This window comes from Pararge aegeria, chromosome 4, assembly GCF_905163445.1.
Source record: "Pararge aegeria chromosome 4, ilParAegt1.1, whole genome shotgun sequence".
Classification (NCBI taxonomy): Eukaryota; Metazoa; Arthropoda; class Insecta; order Lepidoptera; family Nymphalidae; genus Pararge; species Pararge aegeria.
This window is the reverse complement of record NC_053183.1, coordinates 19,664,323-19,689,986: the sequence shown is the minus strand read 5'-3', so window position 1 is coordinate 19,689,986 and position 25,664 is coordinate 19,664,323. Positions and strand designations below refer to the sequence as shown.

At 34.5% G+C, this 25,664-nt stretch overlaps 1 protein-coding gene across 1 annotated transcript; it reads right to left on the bottom strand.

Moving 5' to 3' along the window:
* Positions 1-451: 451 nt before the first annotated feature.
* Positions 452-8,818, bottom strand: LOC120637875 (sphingomyelin phosphodiesterase 1-like). The gene is made up of 10 exons (XM_039909921.1): positions 8,736-8,818; positions 6,834-6,958; positions 5,807-5,962; positions 4,859-5,023; positions 4,219-4,593; positions 3,324-3,499; positions 2,764-2,958; positions 2,506-2,676; positions 1,351-1,522; positions 452-819 (listed from the first exon to the last, which is right to left on the bottom strand). Exons 1-10 carry the CDS (start codon positions 8,803-8,805, stop codon positions 490-492), a joined length of 1,935 nt encoding a protein of 644 aa, XP_039765855.1. The 5' UTR covers positions 8,806-8,818; the 3' UTR covers positions 452-489.
* Between the last annotated feature and the right edge of the window lie 16,846 nt (positions 8,819-25,664).

The following is a 25,664-nucleotide window of genomic DNA, read 5'->3' as shown; positions in this document are numbered from 1 at the left end:
TTTTGTTTCTTCTTATTAAACTTGGCCACTTTTAACACTTACTTGTTTTTAAAATCCGTTAAGATTTATATTAAAATTATAATTCCCTGTAATCGACTTTGAGTATTTGAATTATTATCTTACCTAGCTGTTGTCTAAGACTTTGACCGCGTTTGTTTTGACTTTTTAAAAATAGCTAAAAAAAATTTCCATGGCCATCTATATCCATGCAAATTTCACCAAGATCACCTGAGCAGTGAAGTTTTGAATTCCACAAATAACTTTTATCAGATGCTTTTCAAGAATATGTTTTATCGTAAGTCAATTTCTAGGATAGAAGCTAGACACACATGTGTTAAATTTCATCAAGATTGATTCAACGGCTAAGCTGAACGGACAAACAATCAGTCACACTTTCACATTTAGACAGTGTGGACATGCTAGTGAAAATTGAGACAATAATAAAATAATAGAAGACTCAAATGGCACTTTTATTTCTATAATGTTTATTTATGAACGGTATAGTTTTTTAAGCTCATCACATTTTCTTCGATCCCATAATACACTTGTCACAGCATTGCAGAGCATTTCTAGCTTGCAATAAGTATCGCAATACGGAATCGCGTCACTTTGCTTGGAAGCAAACGTCACGTACTGGTCTAGTTGTTGCTTTTTTTGTGTCACCATTGTGTTTACTAATTTGTCCATCGATGTTGCAGTTAGATCATTGAGTTGGAAGGATTCTTTCATGTCGTACAGCTTAAACCAACGTGGAGGTACATTTGGTGCGAGATTTGCTTCGGTTAGGTTGTAGATGTAGTTATTTATGCTTGTTGGTTCCTGAAATTAGATTTAATCAACTATTTCATAGATAATGCAAGGGTAACGTCTATCATCATCATCAACATCATCATTATCAGCCAATTTGCATCTACTGTTGGACACAGGTCTCTTTTAATCAGCGCAAACTGTTACTATTTCCGGCCTGTTTCATCCAGTTGATGCCTGCCACTACTGGCTAAGCCCTTCCGAGAGATCCATGTACTGCAGTGGGCCGGTGATGGGATAATGATAATGATGATGATGATGATAATGTGTCAAAATGAACCTTATCTTCTTAGAGTTAAAAATAATGAACGATCATTATTTCATTTATTGCTAGCATCAAAAATAATAAAATTAGTCCTTCAAACAGCAACATTTGTGCACCTGAGAAATTCTTTTAGGCAGAAGAATCCTTCGAATCTTCTAGTAACACCTCCACTTAGTAAATATAGATGTTTGAATCAAAAGATGGATAACATGTAGCATATGACAATGGAAATAAAAAAGAAGACCTAAAAGAAAATAATTAAGTAAATTCATATTTACAAAGTTGACGTAGTCAAAAGTAACGATCTTGTAATTAAGGTTGAAATTTTGATAGGTCGTAGCAGAACCGGCGCTCCAAGCTACATTGAAGGCTTCATTATCTTTATAGAATATCTTGAACTCATCTGAATGCAAATGTCCGTTGAATTGTGCAGTAATTATAGATGAAAATCTGAAATCATGAGAAAAATAAATCTACTCAATTTATAATCTGGTTCTAGAAACGATAAATGAGGGTAAGGCTTTAAATACAAAGAAATATCAATAATTAACGAAATGATAACATACATGAAAGAAACCACGAAATTAAACAATAAAAGAACCACCGGATTCTAGCCTTAAAATACCGAATTCTGGTGGCGTTATTACCTCTTTATCTAGCATCATCTACAATCTATTTATTCCGAGTTTCAACCTCTTTTTCTTTTGTAAATAAATAGCAAGTGAACGAGCAAGCGTCTCACCCGATGTTAAGTGAACTCCGAAGCCCATCAACATCAACGGTACTAGAGAACCGCCAATGTATCACCGGTCTTTAAGCCACTATAATTCCACATTTAAATCAAGGGGAAAAACCGCTAATAGAAGTTTGTTCCACAATTTGCATGTGCGTGGGAGAAAGATCTACTATAAAAACAGTCGAAGAACAGAAATCCAGGCGCGGACATGGGCGGTAGGGGTTTGTTTCTGCGACGCATAGTACGATTAGAGAACAGCGAAATGGGTATCAGCATAAAAAACTTTTTCATATAGGTGGTAGTTTAATCTGGTTAAACAACTCATCCTTGTTTGTTGCATGTGTGGTAATTGTATTATGCTGTGAACCACTGCATGCACCTTTTTTTTATATTGGGTGAGTGAACTTCTAGGTAAGTCCTGGATTATAATAACAAGATATTTAATAGTTAACACCTGGGATATTTTGGGCTCCTATTAAATTTAGTATAGAAATATTTGAGTAGTTCTCAGTGTAGACAGTTTCATAGAAGTGTCAATCATCGTAGTAAATTGCATTATGAAAATTATTTGGTTAGAAATGTTGACTACTCATGTGAATAAATGCAATATAATCGTACTTCTAATCGGTATCTATAGTAGAGTTCTATTACACAATTTCATATTAACTATCCAATAAATATAAAAAATAACCCAAACCGTTCTACAATTTTATGAAATTCTCTCGTCCAAGTATAAATAAGATCTTGGTCACCGGGCGGAACGTGTGAAAGAATATGGACTTTCTCCCCCATCCGCTCAGCTTTGAATAGTTCTTCCACTAGCCATTCCAAATATCTTTTAGGGTTAAGTGGATCGAAGATCAACCACCTTAAGGTTAATGAAATAATAAGATTTTATTACAAATAAATATTAAAACTGCTAAGAATGAAACGTATATTAAGTGAGATTATTTACCAATTATATTTATAAGCCACGTTGTTATTAATAGAAATAACTCTGAGCCCAGGTCGTATTAACATGGAGAATCCTCCTCGTTGCTTCATAGATTTTGACGCTTTTCTAGACAAGTAATGGGACCATTTCATAGCTAAACTTCTGTATAGCCAGGTAGTGTTCAATCCTGCGTTTTGTACCGATGAAGGTGCAAATCTGTAAAAAAGAAAATCTGTAGCTGTATAATTGAGTTATATAATTTGTATGCAGAATGGGGCTGGCTGAAAACCAGTGCCGCGAGTTTTAGTGTGCAGGTATACTGAGCCAGCTCCTTCGATACACATTTTTTTTTTATACTTTAACAATTTTATGATATAAATGTAACATTTTACACAAATGTGTGACAATAAATACGATTTTTCTTTCTACTCTTTCAGAATAACATAAGTCATCTTCGTGTGCTTGTAGCGCGATTATTTATATATATAGGACCATACCTTCCTGAAATATGTTTTCCGTTAAAAAAATATGGTTTTAATTAATTTGTATTAAATTTCTCACAAAATATAGCTTCTACTCACAGATTTAGTGGTTGTGATTCATGATTTCCAATAGTAGGAACAACTAGTATTTCTTTTCTAAAATTATTTTTCATTGTGTCGATATTTAAATTATTTATACCCTCATTAAGTTCATATGTCGTCTCCCATATGTGGTGATCAATATTATCGCCAATGTAATAAACTGCATCTAACTCCTGAAAAATAAGAACTAACTGGTTAATTAAATACTACTAATTTATCTACCTTAATATTAACTACACGTTAGACTTATATCATAAACGTTTGTCTTCATCTTCTTCTATTATACCCATACCCTACAGTGAATATAAAACATGACTCCATAAACTAAAGCAATGAACCACTCAGAGTTATAGTTTAAAATAAAAGATTGCAAACACACGAAGAAGGCTATACCAGACCTCAACCGACGATTAAATACAATTACTGCAACTAAATCGGGTTAAACTAAGGACAGTTGTAGGTATGATAACAGGGCACTGCCTACAAAACAAACACCTTTCCATTTTAGATATAACTGACATTCCTTCCTGCAGCATGCATGGAGACGGAAGAAAATCCAATACACGTAATGCTCAAATGCAATGGAGTAGTAAAACAACGCGCAGAACACCTTGGCTCCTCAGAAACACTCCGTGAAGCACTCGGCGACCTGGGCGGCCTGCTAAGCTTCTGGAGTGAGCTTGGCTGGCTGAAGTGATCCAGCGGGGAGCCGCGTCAGTGGCCATACGTACAACGGAAGGTTTCAGACCACCCAATTGCGCAAACGGCCCAGGAACAGAAGAAAAAGAACATAAACTTTACTTGTACGTACAATTTTAAGGACTCGTAAAAATGCCTATTAAGTTTTAATGGTTCCTTTCATCAAAATATTAAAATTTTTATAAATACTTACTTTAATAGATGCAATTTGTTTTATGACATCTACAAACGCCCATATAGGAGTATCGCAATTTCTGTAATCACCCCAATACCCAGCTGGTGTTGATTTCTTTTCGGATGTTTCTCTTATCATATCATTTAAATTACCTAAATTTATTACATTAGATACTGCATCCATGTTTAGAAATATATCTTCATCATTTTCAAATACACTATTCAGCATTAGTATTTCATCTATGCCCTTATTATCACGAGTGTTTTCTTTTTGGCCTTTCCTACAACACACTGGTTCATCGCAATCAGCTACTCCAAATGGTTCGTAGAACGGATCAACGTGAATATCTGATAGAACAGCTACTGTGAGTGGTGTGGAGTTAAAACCAATTGGCTGTAAATATATAATTATGACTTTTATTTTCTAAATATTTTTAACTACAATTAAATATTTTGCTCGCCCGTATCTTACTATTAAATATAAAAAAATCTACAAAATTACACCTCAAATAAAATATCGAACAATAATAGAGTAGTGCTATGATGATATGAATGATTCATGAGAACATTCCATTAAGTTTTCTGAAGAAATAGTTTAAGATTATATTAAAAAGTTAATAACCGCTGAAATACAAATCGATTATGTCGTTAACACTTACGTGATTACGTTGAACCTTAACCTTAGTTGGCAATTCGATTTTCCATTCAAATCTGGGATCATCGTAAGCACACGTGTATGGATCGTGATAACTTTGGTGCCAAATCCCGCAAAAGGTTTTCGGCGTCGCTTCAGGCGTATTTTTAATAATGTACTTTAGAATAGGCTGTAAAATAAATTGTTAGCTTTGACATTGGAATAATTTATCTGATATTCTGTGCTTTGTCGTGATGGCAGATTGGAATTAGACCGCCCTCTTTGTAGTTACGGCTCGTAAAAACATACAACAAGTTCCTATACATATCTCTTATTACTGAAGTGTGAAACAGTTAAAAATAAAAAGTAGAGCAGAGAAAAGAAAAAAGGAACATTTATGTTTTTACCAATTAAGTTTTTTTCAGTAATAAAGGGCTTTATTATGTAGCCATCCTCTTTCCACGGGTATCGTACGAGGCGATTAAGGGAATATAGCCGAGTACGGGCGGTGGCAACCTCCGTGCTGCTGCTGCCATGTACTGACCGGGTACAAACTGATAAAACTATCTTTTAAGGATATTATGGAGAATTCTAAGGCAAAGGTTTCTTCACGATTTTCTTCACTGTTAAAAGATATTAAATTGCATAAAAGGCTCATAGCTCCCGAAAGTTAGATGTAGCTGGGGAGCAAACTCGGTCCTGCCGAGAAGGAAGCCAAAGCTTGATAGCTCAGTGTTAAGGCCAATTTACTGTAACGAATGGGAATACGCTAAACCCGGCAACGCATCACTATGGTTCAAGTTGATTTTAATTCCCTCAGGATCTTAGAGATAAAAAGTATATGCGAAACATTAAAAGTAGAAATTGTGTAAGAATTTCAAATTAATCCATGGCTTTCTCTTTGAATTTAGCGGACAGTAACATACGGAAGCTAAATTTATACAAAACAGAATATATATTTAAGTTATCTTACCAAGTTAAGTTTGATAACTCCATGGCATACTCTAGTAGAAATTGCAACAGAGCATAGTTTGGTGCCAGTGTTAACAATTGTCTCATCGGGCGCTCCGATTTTAATAAGAACGAAAAGTGCAGAGAATGCACTGCGACAAACGAAGCAGCGGAAGGCCTAAAATTTTATTTTTAAGTTAGCTAAGACAAACTGGTGTTTTTTTCATTTATTTATTTGTAATAATTAACAGACCCAAGCAAATGGGCCACCTGGTGATAAGTGAATAGTCATCGCCTATAAACAACACATTTCACATTTACACGTGTGCAAAGAAATCGTCCTGCAAAGTGTCGCTCGTGCCCATCAATTGGAGGCGAAGGTGTTAAGCCTCATGGGCCTGCAATTACACCGGCAACCCCGTCCTTCAAATACACCGGCAACATAGAAATGCTGTTTGGCGGTGCTGATAAATCGATGGAGGTGCTGAAATGGCGATCTTGCACCGTTAAATGTTGCGATGGCGAGCCGCTGGCTCGCTACAAAAGACCTATGCCGTAAACCCGTCCAGGTTTAAAATAATTCCTTGACCAATAATTGGTTCGGTTGATATTATCGGGTTTAGGGCCCGTTTTTCAATCTCCCGATTAACGAATAAATCAATCCTTAATGTACACCAAAAACAAAGCAATAAAAAAACACAATTGAAAAGAACAATGAAAAGGTACAATAGACGGCCTTATTGCTTAAAAACGATCTATACCAGGCAACCTACCAAAGGAAAGAAGTTAAGACGAGGGGAAAAACAAAATAATATTTAGGGGTAAAAGAGTCTATTTAAAAACATGCTGAAAAAGTGCGGAAAAAGTCAAGTAAAATAAAAAGGAAATGATAAATAAATATCTAATTTACTTTAACTGATTGATCAATTTGACGTTTAGGTAGTTTTGTATTATAAATCCGGCCCTAAGTGAATCTTGCGTGATCTTACGATATGCAAATTAAAACCCACAACATTCCAGTTTCATATTTAATAAGGAAAAATCAATACTTTTGTAACAGTCCGTACGCTATCCCAGACATGGCTATATAATCGAAGGACATCTTCGATTATTTTGTACTCGTAGTCCAATAATTCATTTTGAGCATGTTTCACAAATAAATTTCCTAGGTCACCTGAAACAAACGAGTGGTATAAATGCAGCATGGATGTCGGAGCTTTGAATTCTTCCCTCCTTTATTTAAATATATTACGTCAATAAACACATCGCCCTCTAGCCCTATAGTAAGCATAGCTTGAGTTATGGGTACTAAGGTAACTGATGAATAATTTTATGAATAATATACATGAATACTTATAGGTTACATACAGATTCACACAAACACATTAAAAAACATTAATGAACCCACAGATTTGAACTCAGAAAGCAAGGTCACTGCACCCTGCCCCAATTTAATATATTATTCCACGTTAAGAAGGGTTTTACGTTCTGTATACTCAAGAAAATGTGATAAAAATAATATATAAAAATGAATCGATTGACATAGAGAATAACGTAAAATTTTTAGGTATTAAATTAGATGAACACTGTGACTGGACATATCATATTAACGACATTTGTAATAAAATTAACAAATTTGTATACCCACTTCGACGATTAAGACAGATCGTCTCTGTAGAAGCGGCGTTTGCTGCATACCATGGTTATGTTATGTCAAACTTACGCTACGGTATAGTTATATGGGGCTCATCCATTCATTTAAATAAACTTTTTATAGTACAGAAAAAATGTATCAGAAGCATTCTCCTAATGAATCCTACTGAATCATGCAGATCTGTATTTAAAAAACATAAAATCCTAACTTTACCTTCCTTATACATATATGAGGTATGTGTATTCGTACATAGAAATATTGAGTATTTTGAAAAAAAGACTGATTTAAACCCAAAAAGTATCACGCGATATCCAAATAAATTAGTAATACCAAAATACCGACTTGCACTGACTTTAAAATCGCCTTATGCAATGAGCTGCCAAATATATAATAAAATTGAAATAAATGTAAAAAAACTACCCTTGAAAACCTTTAAAAGGAAACTGTTTCTTTGGTTGTGTGACAAATCATTTTATACCATCGCAGAACACCTTAACTGCTATGGTTATCATGAAATATCTGTGGTTCCTGCTTAATTTTGCATGTGTGCGTGACCTCAATTTTCTGACATGTTATTTAATTTAATTTAATTTAATTTTAATTGATTTATTTGACATTCAAACTTAGAATTGTGATTAAATAACTAATACAATGATTTAATATGACACTATAAATCTCAGAACATTATTTTATATAATTGAAAACAAATAAGATTAATATTAAGATGACTTAATGTCTAAACCAAATCTTAATGTCTAAATTTTGCATGTTAATGTATTAACAGAATATGTTGGAACTTTATATCCTAAACACCAATAATTAACCCATATTTAGCAAAATAAATATTTCATTTCATTTCATTTCATTTCAAGATACTTTTCATCGCGGGAAAGTGTTTTCCCCGCGGCAAAATAGAAATTCGTTTGCAATGAAAATTATAAAAATAATTAAAAACTAAGCTAAACGAAAATTATATCTCAAAGGATCAGCCTGGCCATACAGTCATTTACCACCGACAAGCTTGATTGCGCAAGTAAGCCTATCTGTTTGTTTATTTGTTACCTATGTTTGGCCAAGCCTTCACCGATCTTGACGAAATTTGGCACAAAGATAGCTTGAATCCTGCCTGTTATGAAAAACCTATTTTGTATCCCGGAAAAGCACAGGGTTAAAAGATGCATAGATATTGCATCCTGGAGATTAAAAGGGAATAATTTTAAGCACGGGCTAATAATATTTTTCTACGGATGGTTAAAAAAATTATTAAATGTAAAAAAATAACAGAATAAATCCTTACGTGACGGCAAGGTCCTTACAGCAGTACAATAAACAAGAAAATTAAATAATATTACAATAATAATGCTCATATTTTATCGCATCGCAATAACCACTAACTATATTCATTTTATAAACATTTTATTCATTAAAAATATAATTATTTTAATTAAAAATAATACGTTACGCATAATTGCGGGTAAAGTGTGATTAATCATATTTCGTCCGTTACAAATTGACTTATTACCATGTTATAAAACTGTTGTGCATTAATTTTAATTCAATATTTATTTAAACAAAAAACTTTTGTAGTCACTAGACGCCGTAGGTGAGTAACATCAAATTTGAGATTAAATATTAAAGTTCATATTACTATATATATAAAATTAGCACTCCACAAGCAAAGTCCATACCCAATGTCTATAAAAATATTTGACTGTCTGCCAGTAAAAGTACCTCATAGAGCAATGCTTTTATTCTGTAAATGTTTTTTTTTTATTTTGAGCATGCCCAATAAAATCTGTTTCCCTACTATACGTTGTCTTACATGTTTTTAAAATTCATTAAATTATTATATTATTTATTTATTTATACCCTTTATTTGTACACCGCATCATTCAAAACGCAAAAACAAAACAAAAGAACAAACACTTTAAAAAATAAAACAAAAAATATTAAATTAAAAAAAAATGGCTGCGCCCAATCTGGATGTACATACGTTATATTATATAATTGGACTTATTTTAAATATTGAATAAATTGAAATCGAAATTGAAAGTCAAATATATATATTGTAATTTAAATTATGGGCGTAAGGGTACGAAGACATAACAGAACATCACACTGTTTGCTGTGACGGCATAAGAGTTGGTTTTAAGAAGTGGTTTGTACAAAGTCAGTGGACTGGTGCAAGTTTAACAGGCAGGCCACTGCTGGAAGGCCCTTTTCTCCGGTAATTCCTGGATTTTTCTTATGGTGTGCACGGGTTTGACCTGAAAAATCCAGTTAACAGAAAATGAATTGACAATAAATGCTTTCTACGGATAAGCGTCAGCGACACTAGAAGCGTCTGCACGTGCTCACGTTCGGGGCTTCGAAAACGCGGGTGGAGATCACTGGCTTGAAAAATAGGCGGGCGCTCCACTCACGCCAGGGCTCTCATCGGCTTATACCTAGACAGGTTAGACTGCCAGTGTTCTTGGCTACGTATAGACTATGTTTTACTTCCGAGGTGCGCCAATCATAGATGTTTCACATCAATAATGGAATGTAAAAGCGACAGTGAATTGAATCAGTAACAAAATAGACATCCAACTTTTTGAACTCCAAATTTAGTCTGCCGTGATCCTGGTTGAATAACAATCACTTCATCACACTCCTGACCTAAGAGTATCTTCGACGAATTACCAGCTAAGGCAATAAAAATTGTATAGTCAACCCGTTAACGGCCTACAGGGTCTCTTCTCAGAATGAGAAGGGTAAATGGTCCACCACAGTGGACAAGTGAATACTAGTGACATTACATGCCTTCAAGTATGTTATGAGGAAAGGATATCGTAACACCCTGTCAAAGTGACAAGGGTAGTTTTTTGTGGGAAGCCTATACTTAATCTATTGGCACTTGAATTTCATTCGAAATTGAAGGATGGTTTATTTCCAATACGCATACCATGCAGTCTAAGATGGGATCGTACTGACTTGGAGGAGGTGCGTACACATTTTTAAGAGACTTAAAAATACCAAGACCGCATATCTCCAGAAGAACTGAAATAATTTTCATAATTTATACGCTATCAGGTAACATATTGTACGTTCATGTAAAATATGACATAGAAGTGAGTTGATGGCGATAACTATATTCGTCAACTTAAAGCTACAGCTACTAGGGTTCCAAACGCTCCCTAGTCTAAGAAGAAGCCCACAACAAACTTAGCCGGTTGTTTTTTTTTGTTATCATCATCTCACATTGTCATTTAAAACTATTAGAGAAGAAGCAAACTGGTTAGAGCAATAATTTACACCCAATCATTTTTATCGTAGTCCTTAATACTGTAATAGGACTTTTCTATAAGCTAACGATTAATACAAACTTTGAGAAACATCTTCAAGATATCAACTGGTAGTTTATTATAGAATTGTACACAAATTCCTTTTAAAGTTTATACGGAAGATGAATACAATCAGAAAATAATTTAATAATAATAAATATAATAATTAAATTAAGAATTATAGGATTATTACAATAACCGAAGTTTCAAAGCATCCGTTCATCCCATATTTGAGTGTTATCCCCTGATAACACACTGACAGGATGCAGGTTTCGATGTTAAGATGTTTTTCTTGACAGTTAGTTAGTATTACTTAAATTGCTTCAAATTAGAAACGCACATAACTCCGAACAATAACAGGTGCGTGCCCAGAATCGAAGTCGATGCTCCAAAAGGGAAACCGTAGCTGCAATAGGCTTATTTTGATGATAAATATTACGAAGCATACGTGCACTAGTTGACACGAGGCGTAACACAGAAATTGTAACATGAGAGCTCTCCTATTTTATTTTACGAGCAATTTTTACTTTTATGTCCCCTTTCAACTAAATTAAATTACTAAAGTGGAGCGACGCCGTTCCGTTTCCTAATGGGCTATGCTTGTTTTTATTATTGACAATATAATATTTGTTTTTGTACTCAGGTAAGGCTTTCTTGCGAGTTTCTTGTTCTTTGAAGTGAAACCCTTTGGATTCGTTTCGATTCGAAACTCGATGAAACGAAATGCGTCAAGATAAAAAAAAACATAAATATTCAACGTGTAAATGAAAATTGAAATAATACTTCACAGGCTTTAGAGGTACATAATGTACTGTATCTAGGACGTTTCTGTGAAACCGAAAACCTAATAGTTTTGAGTAAACCACTGCCACAATTTGAACTTAAACAAATCAGACACAGCCCCTTACATCACATGCAAATTTAAAATCATGTGACTCCCTTCACTATAATAGGTACTTGGCGCGTACCGTAGGTACTATGCACGTGCACAAGAACAGTACATACTCGTATATAAAATAAATAAAAATGAAACATGACAATTGAAAGTGGACACTTTCGAACCGTAATTTCAGGTTGTCGGTTTTTTGTGAAATTTTTTAAAAATTTAATCATATATTTTCCCTAACGCACCAAAACAAATATAACTTTAAAAATAGACTTGGCATCTCAAAATACCTTTAACCCCGAAGCGGAACTTTTTTTGTCATTGGCATGTCTAAAAGTAGTGTGCCATTTTTACTTTGTTCTTTGTGAGAAAGCCCAAAACTTTTATTAGACCTGCCAATTTAATTCCGTTCGGAGAGTTGTGTGCAAAAGAGGCGCCACGGCACGGCAACGGCGATAACTTTATATTTTTTAAAACCTTTTAGGCATTTTGCAGGCGTCATTTCGGAAAAGGGAAACACAATTTTTGTGACACCTACGCCTATTTTTTCCAGCTTCACGCAACAATAAACAAAAGAAAACGCTCGAGTTTATGTTTCGCCGTTTGAAAAATACCTCTAAAATATTTACGCTACCGTTTATAACAGGATATAAATGATTTGGACTACCGTCACATATGGCAACCCGTGGGGCTGTGGTAGTTTGTTTTTATATATTTCTCTTGTTATAGCATCGCGGGCACGGGTCTTCTCACACAATGAGAAAAGGTTAAGGCCGTAGTCTACCACGCTGGCCTAGTGTGTTTGGTGGATAAAGAAATCCCGCCTAGCAATTAAGCGTAGAAACCTATAAAGTATTTATTGAATGTAAGTTTACATGACCTCCCTGGCGCAACGGTGAGCGCTGTGAATTTAAGCAGGACGTCCCGGGCTCAATACCCGGCAGGGGAAATATGGGGATTTATAATTTCAGAATTTTCTCTGGTCTGGTTTTGTTGGTGGCTTTGGCCGTGGCTAGTTAGCACCCTACCGACAAAGACGTGCAGCTAAGCGATTTAGCGTTCCAGTGCGATGTCGCGTAGAAACCGATTAAAAATTATCCTGTATAGAGGAATGAAAAAACATGCTACGTTATAGTAGACTGACGGGTATGTGATAAATAGCAATGATTTAGAAATACAATTTCGACAAGTCACGTATGTGATTACTAACATAACAGGTGAAACAAAGGTCTGCCAACGTTTGAAAGTTGTTTTCGCGTTACTAATATTAATGTATTTCAAGTGACTTGCGGAAGTTTCGTGATTTTCCCTAGTTTGTAATACCTTTTTATATCTACGAATACCAGTACGAAATGTTATAATGAGTTGCAAGCTAAGGAATTAGCGTTGAAAATTTAGCATTATGCCTATATTTGGCCAAATAAAAATAATTATTCCATGACTATGAAATTATTCAGTAAGTGCTGAAGTAATACTGCATTCACACAATGCATGGGTCGTATAAATTCTAGCTAACGGGACAAACTTGTCACGTCGGCTTTAAGGGACTTACCAGAAAAATACATTTGGGGAGTAGAAATTCAGACAAAGAAAAATTGCAGTATTTCGCCAACAAAAAATATAACTGGTATCGTGATAGGAGGTATCCGGTTTTCTATACTTTTACTTTTTTTCTGTTCTTCCACAGGACATAAAAGATAGAAAGGTAGATCATATTATATCGTTAGACGATAATCTTTAGGTTTTTTATCACGTTATGCTCGTACCTTTCCCAGCATGGAAATTCGAAGTATGTGCCATCCGCCACTATAACTCGAAGAGGTTGTTTTAGTTAGGCTGTAAGTCCAAGTTATAATTCCGGATCTCGTATTCATCACCTAAAACGTAGACTGTGTAACCTCTAAATAACACTCGTATGTGAAAGGTATATGGTGTTTTTAATAGAGCGAGGGTTTTAATATTGAGTCTACGGAACGGCTCTTGGCAGTAAAGTTAAAACCCGTTAAAGAGCGCATTATTATACAAGGTCCTCAATCCTTTTCATTCAGCTACCAGCTACCTTGTTAACCTTTCGCATACTACGTGGGGTAATTTTAACCCCAAGTCTTAAATTACGTTAAATAATTTATATAATGCCAGTAAATATTTGAATTTTTGAGCAGCTGGAGCTTGAATATTGCTGTTTTAATTAATAGAGTTGGATAAGTACTGTGCGTGCCAGGTTTTTGGGTAAACTTTTTTTTCTAATGTATACACAGACAAGCACTTGACTGCGATCATGAAAATGGGTCTCGTCCGGGTCTTAGCATTCATGCAATTTTTATTATTATTTACAGCTTCAATTACGGTTTTATTATTTCCATTAAATTTTTTTAATGGCACTTATTGTTAAAATCATGTAAGACATGCAATATGAAGAAAGAATTTTTTGAAGAAAATTATTTAATGTCTGTAGATTAAAACCTTCTTTCTGGTCACAACCATTTTATCTTTTATACAATGATGTTCATTTTGTCCAAGAAACAAAGACAGACAGACTTTTCTGTCTTTGTTTTTTGGGATATAATGTTGATAAACACAAGTCATACTTGTACTGAATTAGACAACGAATGATTTCACTTATTTTTTTAATAAAGTTAAATAAGTATAGTTTTATTAACTAAGCTAAAAAAAATTATGAATAAAAAAAATAAGGAAACAATGTTGATTATATCAGAGATTTTTTATTATAAATGTTTAATTACATTATACTAAATTTTAGGGTTTCTAAATGAGACTTTGATGTCGTATTTGTCGAAATAAGTTATTAAAGTAAGTTATTTAAGAAGGATATCCAAAATAGAGATAATTTCGCATGGAGTGAATTTAGAATAACACCTTTTATTGAAAAGCAAAATTGTTGACTTTAGCTAACTTTAGGCTGTCGGTTTTTCGTGACGGTGTGCGCTCGCATTCGCATCGCGCTTAAATTTTTTACTCTCTAAAACGCCAAAAGAAGAATAACATCAAAAACCTATTTAAAAATTACATAAGATGATGACGCACAAAGTCAAGTATCCGTTAATTCACATATTCAATAACAATAATACATTTGAGATGGCGCTGCTCTCCGCGCTTGCAATTTAATTTTGTTGAAGAACCTTATAAAAGTGAAACTTGGCTGTAAAAAGATATGGGCGGAATCGGGCATGGCACAAGGCATAAGATAGTTGAACATGATTATTTGGCTGTCTCTTTCGATGAGAATGATATTACTCATGTCAGTGGCTTGCATAGAGTGAATGCACAGGGTATGCACATGACACAAAATGAAGAAAACTCTCCAGTACGAGTTATAAATACTCAAGGGACTACTATACTATTTATATCACTTACAATATGCTATCCTTAAGTTTTTTATAAGTCGTATTGGAGATTTTCTTCGTTTTATATCATCTGCTTACCTTGTGACTCCCTCTATGCACGCCACTGACTCATGTTGACATACAAGATCCGAGAGGCACAGTCGATTAGCATCTTTATAAAACTTGTTAAAGATCATTTTTTGTCTGAATCTTCGGAAATTTAGTAAAGCCTATTCTCTCCTGTTTTTTGGGGGATTGACAGTATTGTTTCTATTATTGATATTCATTGTATAGATAAATAATAATTATTAGAATGTATATATAATATTGTGTAAAGTTTATTATATACTAGCTGACCCGCGCAATTTCGGCTGCATCAAATCGGTTATTATCTATTTTAATAGCTTAAAAAACTAAGAACCTAATTGCAGCGCCACCTACGGGGTCCAGTTTTATTTCCAAACTATTTAATACGAGGCTGGGCGGCCCTATGAATTTTTCTTGCTTTTAGCACTTCTATACCCGTTGTAACTTCTAAACATAGGTCTAATATTAATAATTTAAAGAGGAAATTGCAGGTACATAATCGATTTATATTATAAAACTATTTATTTAGATAAGGATTACATTCATGATAGGAATGGAAGGAAAGGACAAATTATAACAAAAAGCGGTTATTGTGAGCTAACAGTTAGACTTATAGCCTCCCAGACTTTTTTGTAGGTAATAATTATAACTTTAAACATTTATCACATTATTTTTATGTATTATCAATCATTTTCGCGGCGTACGCCAGTAAAGTTCCAAGTCAGGATATCTTTAACAAACATTGTTATATTTCAGCCAATTTACAGAAAATCATACTAAAATAAACTTAAACCTTCCACATGAGTCACTCTGTTAATTAGTGAAAACCGTACAAAAATCCGTTCGGTAGTTTTTCGCTAAGACACACAGACAGAACAGTTGTGCGAACGGTTTGCAACATCTTGTCACTTACACTGAACGTCACAAGCAACTTTATGACACCGGGTGTCATTATTCTGACATTTGTGTTAAGTTTATATCCCAACTTTATATCGTGCAGCGTAAATTGTTTACTATTAGACCCACTTCAACTTTTTACTATTTATAGCATCCGCGTCTGTCGCCTTCATGTCATATTTCTGTATTGCGTGCAAGTTGCAGAATGTCGCTTTATAGTACGTAACCTTAAAAACTTGGGGGTTCTTTCTTGCCTGCGTGCAAGTGGTATACAAATTGCAGGCAAATTAGACTATTGGCGCCAAAACGTCTTTTTAAATTATGAAAGTTAAGCTTAATTTTCTATACTCCGCGAAAATCAGGAGAATCAAAATAATGTAATTTATAATTTCATCAATATTTAAACTCTGCACCAAATAGATCTAGGGAAATGTACCCTTAAAGCACGTTTCGCCACGAAACCGGACAATTCTCAGGAGATGTTATTTACTTTAATTGTCAGTTATTCATTGTTAAGTCACGTCTCTGCCGGTAGGGTGGTTACTGGCCACGGTTGGAGCCTCCCACCAAACAAAAATTAAACTTAATTTTCATAACATATCATGGAATCCCGAAAAGTAACGCTTGCTTCTATCCTTATTTATCCTCTTAGTAAGTGTAGTATGAGAGTTGCATGTTCACAAACCATACTACTACAAAGAATATCTAGTAATCTTATCTTATATCTTAAACGAGCAATTCTTGTATATATATATATAATTGGAATCTCGGAATCGGCTACTACGATTTTCATGAAATTTAGTATACAGGGGGTTTCGGGGGCTATAAATCGATCTAGCTGGGATTTTTAGAAAATGCCATTTTATTTGTGTTTTCCGGTAATAACCGATTTGGTGCAGACGAAGTTACACGGGTCCGCTAGTAATGTTTACAAAATCAATGGAAGAATAGACCGCACTAGTACTCAGTGGTATAAGCTATTGATTTAATATTTCCTTATTATAAAAACATACATAACACTAAAAGTATTGATACGAGCAACATTAATTAAAGACAGGAGAGTTTTTTTTTTGGTATAGTTAGCCAAGGGGATTGCCCACCCGATGGTTAGCGGAAAACTGTTGTCTAGAGCGTGCACGGAACTCGTCCTAGATAACACTGGTCTAAGACGTACGTGATTCAAAATTCAAAAAATTCAAAATTTCTTATCACAGGCACTTATGAAGCGTTCATACATATATGTTTACATAATTGTAAGGGGATGGTGATAACTTCGTACGCCAACTTAAACCTAAAGCTACGAGGGTATATGATAAGATTATATAGTACGTTCATAAATGTTATATAATTAGTTAATGTTAGCTTTTTATGGTAACATAAAATAGCAGTACTACATCTTACAAATAGTTTTGATGGCCTGAATGAAATTTTACACATCGCCTACACTGGATACACTTGCACCTTGTTTGTGTAGTTGAAAGCTAGTTTAACATTATTAGCATGCGGTGTTTACCTGTAAGTAGATTTACATTTTGTCTTCATATAGTATAAGCTAGTTTAAATTGTTTTTTTTTTTGAAATGTAAAGCTGTTGGTAAACTAAATAAAGGAAAACTAAAAATAAACACATACAAAACGGGTACATAGTTCGGAGAAAGGATGGACGTTGGGATCCCAAGGTGCTGGAATGGTAGCCACAAACTGGTAAGCGCAGCGTTGGTCGACCCCCAACGAGGTGGACAGACGACATTAAGCGCGTCGCAGGTAGCCATGGGATCCAAGCGGCACAGAACCGTGGAATTTGGAACTCCCTACAAAAGACCCATGTCCACGTCTATCGGTTGATATGATGATGATGATGAAAAAAAATGCCCTTCAGACTGGAACACAGCAACGCTGTTCGACGCCAGAAATAAGTATGGCCTTAGTACTTTCCCGTAAGAGCTCTTTCACGAAAGTTATGCTACTACAAATACCAAATGGGGTGTTATAATTTATCAAATATCTTAAGATCATAAACGATCTTTTGGTGGTAAATAAGTTTGTTTTTAATCGACTTCCATCAAAAAGTTATCGATTCTGATGTATTTTTTATGTGCGGGCATTAATTGCAAAAGTATTTTTCCATTCAAATGGGGTTAGTTCCGACATGGCCCCATTTAATATAGATCTGATGTAGAGTTTCGCAGATATGAACTATCAAACTATCGCATAAATATGCACGTCTGTACCTTCTAAAAGGCTTCTAATAACAATTGTATCAATTATATCAAGGTACACTCACATTTTCTATCATAGTCAGTAGTAGTTGCATATCTTTGTCGTGACTAAAATCTAGTTGTAACACATAGTACTCAAGCTTTCTTTATTCAATTTGTTTACTTTTTAGTTCATATACATTTATTTCAGTAGTTTTTTTTTTTTTTTTAATAAAAATTCTATCTTGAAGTTGAACCTAGTTTATTACTAGCAACTCAGGATCCAGAGTCCCTATATAAAACACGCGAGTCGCGTTATGACACAAAGAATATGACTATGACCTCATAATGTTAATGCCCGCAGCATTAATGACGCAGTATTCTCTCGGAAATGGTTCTTCTGACAGACGGCATCCATAATGAATGTTGCGGGGGGAAGTGTACCATAAAGAATGAAAGGTCTTATTTATCTGGCTTCACGGTTGGAGCAATTTGTTTGATAATATTAATAATATGTGACTGCGATAATTAACTTCGTTACGTTTTAATTGTTACGTGGTAATATTATGGAGAGCTCTACTCTCACCGTTAAAGTAAGTGAACGGACATAACAAAAAACTTGGAGGTGCGTGTTGGGTTTTAAATAACATTGGTTTACCGATACAGAAATTGAGCCTCTACAGCATTGATTTTAAATGTTACTATCACTGCTCTACACTACATTTTTTTAATAAATTTCCGATAAATCATGTTAAGGAAAGCAGTTTGTATTTTTTCACCAATGTCAATACCTATTGGATCATTGTTTTTACTCAATAAAAGAATATTTAGACACATATTGATATGTGCATTATTAATATATACTTCAGTCACAATCTTGTTCCTTCGTCCCCGTTCTACCAAACAACTAGACGCCGTGATCGGTGACATCCTTATGTGGTTGATATTGCATCAACACGCACGAAGCGTTTTTTATCCACGTTTCTGATACGTACCGCTAGGATGTGGAACGCCCTCTACTGTTTCCTGCCACTTATAACTTGAGTACCTTAAAGCGTGAAAAGGCTTTTTCTGGGCCAAACTAGGCCTCATCATTGTATACTTTGTAACAGGCATGATTTTCGACAAGAGCTGGCCTACCGTTATTAAGAATAGAAAAAACATCAATTTATCTATTTTTTAATATGTATTTAATTGTACCCGTAGTTTATTTTATTTTAATTTTAAATATTGGGACAACGAATGATTGTCACTCAATATGTTATTAAGATCTGTATCTGTCCCATATTTTTCCAAATCAAATTTGATTGATGAAGTTCACAGTTTGGACTGTAGTATGTTTATAGAATATTCCTATTTCGAATAAAACAGTCCTATTTCTCAAAGTTTATATAAAACGTAAGCTTACAGAAAAATCCTTTTATAATATTAAGGATCACTTAAACGATAAAAAAGCTTGGGTGTGAATTGCTCTAGCTTCATAATATAAATTTACTGGAAGATAGTGATAACAAAAAATATTTACCCGGCTAAGTTTGCTGTGGGCTCTTCTTAGACCAGGGCGCGTTTGGAACCCTCGTAGCTTTAGATTTAAGTTAGCGAACGAAGTTCTCACCATCCTTACAATTATGTAAACAAATATGTATGAACGCTTTATAAGTGCCTGTGATTGGCCTACATGAATAAAGAAATTTTGAATTTGAATTTGAAAATTTGAATGTAGGTAACGACATCATATCACTAACATGTGCACATTTTTATTTAACGTACTTATCTAAAGAATAACTAAATATATATTTGTGTGTACTAACGCCATCATATTTCTCCGGTTTGAAGAGCGTTGCTGGTGTAATTACTGGCACATGATGCTTATCACCTACGCCTCAGGTTTACAGACACAAGGCGACACGTTGAAGGATGTGTTAGCCTAGCATGCCCTGCGAAGTACTGCTTCGTTTGTTGGCGATGGTTTCCAACTTGACGGATGACGGCCGAGTGGCGCAGTGGGCAGCGACCCTGCTTTCTGAGTCCAAGGTCGTGGGTTCGATTCCCACAACTGGAAAATGTTTCTGTGCTGAACATGATTGTTTTTCAGTGTCTGGGTGTTTATTTGTATATCATAAGTATTTATGTGTATTATATTCATTAAAAAAAATATTCATCAGCTATCTCAGTACCCATTACACAAGCTACGCTTACTTTGGGGCTAGATGGCGATGTTTGTATTTATTTATTTATTTATAACTTAGCATCATAGTATATTAATTAATTAATTTATTTATAACTTAGCATCAGGTGGGCCACCTGCTTGGTCCGACAATGATAACTGTCACCCCCGTCTTAGGCCAAAAATGTATCGGGGTTTTCTACTGAATTGATCTAGGCCTAACAGGTTTTTGGAGTTAACTCCTATAGAATAGATTTTCATATATAAGGCACCCGGTATGAGAAAAATGTGAGGAGTAAAATCTACTAATGAATAACCTGGTTACGTTTTCGCTTTGCGACGTTGCTTGCCCGGCAACTGTGATGCGCAAACATGCAACATCGCTTTCGTTTAATTAGCTTATTTTTCCTATTTAAGTTACCAATGAAACCGAATAATATCTAGATAAAGAAACAAATACATAAATATATAGGACAGAGTGAGATAGAAAACATAATACATTTTTTTACCTATTCTAGTTACCATGGAAACTGAATAATAAACATTACATTTATCCTAATAGTTCAGATACTCTACATCCACCTCAATCGCTCGTAGGCTACTTTTAAGAAGTTACACTTCTGCCGTGTGTGAATAAATTGCACAGGATTTTTAATTTACCCTTTCATATGGTATTAATCTTTATTCAGTTAAATAAACAATTTTTGTGTATGTTTCGACAATCGTACTTAAGTAGTAAACTCCAGTTGTGCGTCGGAGTTGACATACACTTTTTCTCACGGAGTATTCATAATTTTAATCGGAGATAAGGTGTGCAGTAGAGACTTTAGGTAAGTAACGAATATTATTGTTATAAAGAGTGTATTAGAGTGACTTCGTTAAAGTAAGTGTTATTCATTATTTCACCTTTTATCTCTTTCCCCGTGGGCACACTACAGAGAAAAGCTTTAAGAAACCGATAAAATTCTTTATTACTCACAATAAAAAAGCACACAGTTAACACATACTCAAAGAAACAGGTACGCAAAGGCGGCCTTATTGCTGTATGTGTTTTTTTTTCAATATGCATATGAAATGATACCCAAACGCAATATTTTTTTATTAGTCTGACAGACGGTCTGTCTATTCGCGCACTATAAATTAGACATAATTTAACTTAAAAATGAACAGTTCATGTTGAAGGTGTCAAAAATCGACCTCCCGAAATTTATTTCATGTATAGTTTAAAGATTCCAATGAGGCAGAAAATCAGAGTCCCGTTGCAACACTTTGAAGAGTATATTAAACTACAAAATATTAATAAATTCAATAACAACTGTTACCACCCGCAAGCTAAAGTTTGTAACTTTCAAAATATAAATTTTATGGAAGTTACGTCGAACAAAACTTAGTTATTTTCCGCAAGTTTGTATGAAGTTTGTATGGAGGAAACTAGACTATATCATCAACCCGGCAACATTATCTGATATTAGTTTTTCCCCTTTTTGTTTCACGCTTTTACCATTTTCTTGCAACACATTGCTACTTGAATCTACTTTTAGCAAAACATAAACCAGCATTAACAAATCGGAATCAAGTCAAATCGATATCTGAAGTAAAGCTTCGGTTATATAGTATAAAAAGGCAATTTTTAACTCCTCCTAAGGCGATCTTATTACAAAATATCCACCAGTCAACCGTGTTGTAAGACACATTAACTATTATTTATTTTATTTTATTTATAGACACATAAAAATAGAAAGAAAGACATGGACAGGATAAGAAGAAAAACTAAAACACTAAAAAAGTAGGATACAAAAGACCTTATCGCTTAGTAGCGATCTCTTCAAGGCAACCTTAGGATACTTTTAGCGACCAATAAAAAAATATGTATTATTTTAAATATTTTCTGAATAATTAATCATTAATAGTATAAAGTCGAAGTCAAATAAAACGCTGGCCCAGTGCCAATCATCATCATCATTTTCACTTCAACCGATTGAAGTCCACTGTTGGACATAGGTCTTTTGTAGAGAGTTTTAAAATCCACGGTCCTGGGCTGCTTGTTTCCAGCGGCTCCCAGCGACTCGTTTGATGTCGTCTGTCCACCCCGTTGGGGGCCGGCCAACGCGACGTTTACCTGTGCGGGGTCGCCATTCCAACTCCTTGGAACCCCAGTCCATCGATTCTCCGAACTATGTGCCCTGCCCATTTCCACTTCAGTTTTGCAACTCGCTGAGCTATGTCGGTAGCTCTGGTTCTTCTACGGATCTCCTTATTTCTGATTTGATCACTAGAGATAATCCCAACATTGCTCTTTCCGTCGCCCGCTGAGTGATTCTTCGCCTTCTTATGAGACCCATAGTAAGCGACCACGTATCGGATCCGTATATGATGAGTAAAAACCAGTGCCAATATAAAACTACATTTACAAGTTTCAAAAAAAAAAAAGAAACTCTTATAAAGTTTATTTCCGAGCTGCAATAGTATATTGTACTATTTCTTACTTAACTACAGGATTTTACGTAATTTGACTTTGAAAAATGACCATTATATGGATAAAAACAAAATACCTTTATAATTACTACATACATGCTCTCACAAACCAACCACGAGATAAAACCGTCGCCTAGTATAGTATTTCCGCACTCTCCTGAGACCCTGATATGTTTCGCAGTAAATGTTTATTATTAATCCCCGACGCAAAATCGACGGGGTGTTATAAGTTTGATGTGTCTGTGTGTGTGTTCGTATGTAGCATCGTATTTCCAAAACAGATGAACCAGTTTTGATTATGTTTATCCGTTGTAAAGGTGAATTAGTCGGGAGTGTTCTTAGCTAAGTTTGATAAAAGTTAGTTAGATATATATTCCGTCCAGCAGGGGCGTGCATAGAAGGTATGCACAGGGTATGAAGATGGTATAAAATGAAGAAAATCTCCAGTAAGGATTATAAATACTTTAGGGTAGGCTTTTTATAACTCTTACAATGTCGATCCTTAAGTTTTTTATTACTCGTACTGGAGATTTTCTTCATTTTATATCATCTGCATACACTGCGCATATTATCCTCTATGCACTCCACTCAATATGGGAGTACACATAATTGGGTTTTGATGTCAAAAATCTTTGGCGAGGGTAAACCTGATTGTTGGCGTGGCAATACAGGCCGTGGCGACGCATCGCCTCGCTATATGATGGAAATATGTTCCACTATACGTAGTTAAGTGGTCGCGTTTTGTATGTTTTTAATAAAATAATCATTATTTTATGTATCAAATTTGTAATGCTTTATCTGATTCCTGTCGTAATCTGTTCTTATATCCATATAACTTGTATAAAACAGTTTCAATGTTTCACATCTTCCAGGCGTCCCATGTCGGCTCAGACAATATTTTATATTTTTAAAATTCTAAATTCAAAATTCATTTATTTCAAGTAGGCCTAATACTTTTGAAACGTCAAGTCTGTCTGTGTGTAGTGACTACCACCGGTTCGGAAGGCAGATTCTACCGAGAAGAAGCCGGCAATAAACTCAGCAGTTGCTCTTTTCCAACATTAACAATTTACATTTTACATTTCAAAATTCATTTTTCTATCTTGTGAGAGATGAAATCGGAGCCGGATGCTTCCAAGCAACCTTGTCATTAAGAAATTCATCAATTGTGTAATAACCTCGCTGTAATAAATGTGTTTTAACACATTCTTTAAACTTATGCATTGGTAAGTCCAAAATTACCTTAGGAATTATATTATAAAAGCGTATACTCAGTCCCACAAATGACTTCTGCACCTTTCGCAGACGATATGCAGATGTCTCTAATTTATGACCATTTCTTGTAAGTCGACTGTTTATATCCACTTTTTGTTTATAAAGACTAATATGTTGTCTTACAAATACTATATTGTTATAAATATATTGTGAGGCTACCGTAAGGATACTTATTTCTTTAAATTTTTCACGAAGGGATTCACGTGATTTAAGTTTATATATTTATATTTTATCCCCATCAAACTATATGAATAATTAAAGATTTTAAACTAAGATTTTCGTGATTAATCAACATTTCTTAAATATAGTCAGGGTTCAGGTATTTACCCGTTGAACTATATTTAAGAAAATGAATAATGTTATAAATTTAGTGTTACGTCATAAGCACTTTATATACCGACAGACACATTTTTTTGAGTTATTTGTCAAGCTTTCCCCCACGATGAGAGATGGCGCTGGGGTGTCAAATCAAATATCCTTTGTAGAGACGTTTGATCATGAATTATTCTTAGGCAAATAACTCCTCATAATGAAAATGGAATTTCAGATACGCTCTGGTTAGATTGGAACAGGCATTTATAATAATCATTGTAAATTATATACATTGAGATCGTAATAAGCCAGTTGTTCAAAGTCTTATTATACTCTCAGTGGGTAATGAACTGGTTACGAATTGCTCACTAGGTATTTACTTTTAAGTGACATTTTGAGATCGTAATAACAAGTTTTCTATCATTATCACGATTGGTTTGAAGAGTACATATATATATATATATATATATATATATATATTTGTATAAGGAGAAATATTAAACAATATTAATATTTAAGGGACTGAGAAAACAAAGTAGGCGTAATCATCGACTTACGAGTTACCTTCTACCGAAGTGCCAAACGTTTGAATAATTTCAGTTGTAATTATTGACGTGACAACGTCTTATAAATTGGTTTGCCGGGTGACACTTCAAGAAACTGCGTTACGCTCCGCTCACGTTATGCGCTCACAATGAGAGCGAGTGAGAGGCACGCGTCCCTTCCACTCGGGCATGGTTAGCCCGCCTAAGAGCGAGAGAGACAGACATAAAAAGTGAAAGGCACGCGTCCCTTTGTAGTAAACGCTGTTTCATTGTACGCAAATGTATTGCAAGTTATTGTATGTATATTTGTATATAAATACGTATGTATGTGTAAAGGTAAAAATAAAATTTTGTTAATATGAAATTCAGTGCGAGATTCTTTGTATAAATTAATGTTTTAAATATAATTCTTTGTATAAATAAATGTTTTAAATTGTTACTATTATTTCATCCTTCTTCCTACTATACGAATGAATATTCACATTAAAATTATTTTACCACTCAAAGTCGTTGTCACGTAAAACTTTCGCCCGTATACCGACTTTACAGGCAACCAATTTTTTTTTAGTGCATCTTTAAATACACCAATACACTCACTTTTAGCAGTCATTATTTTTATTGAAATTTTTAGAATTTAGTGAACATTATGATAAGTAATATATCATCGTCCCGCTACTGGATACGAACCTGCTCCTAAAATGGTTATAGAACATAGACC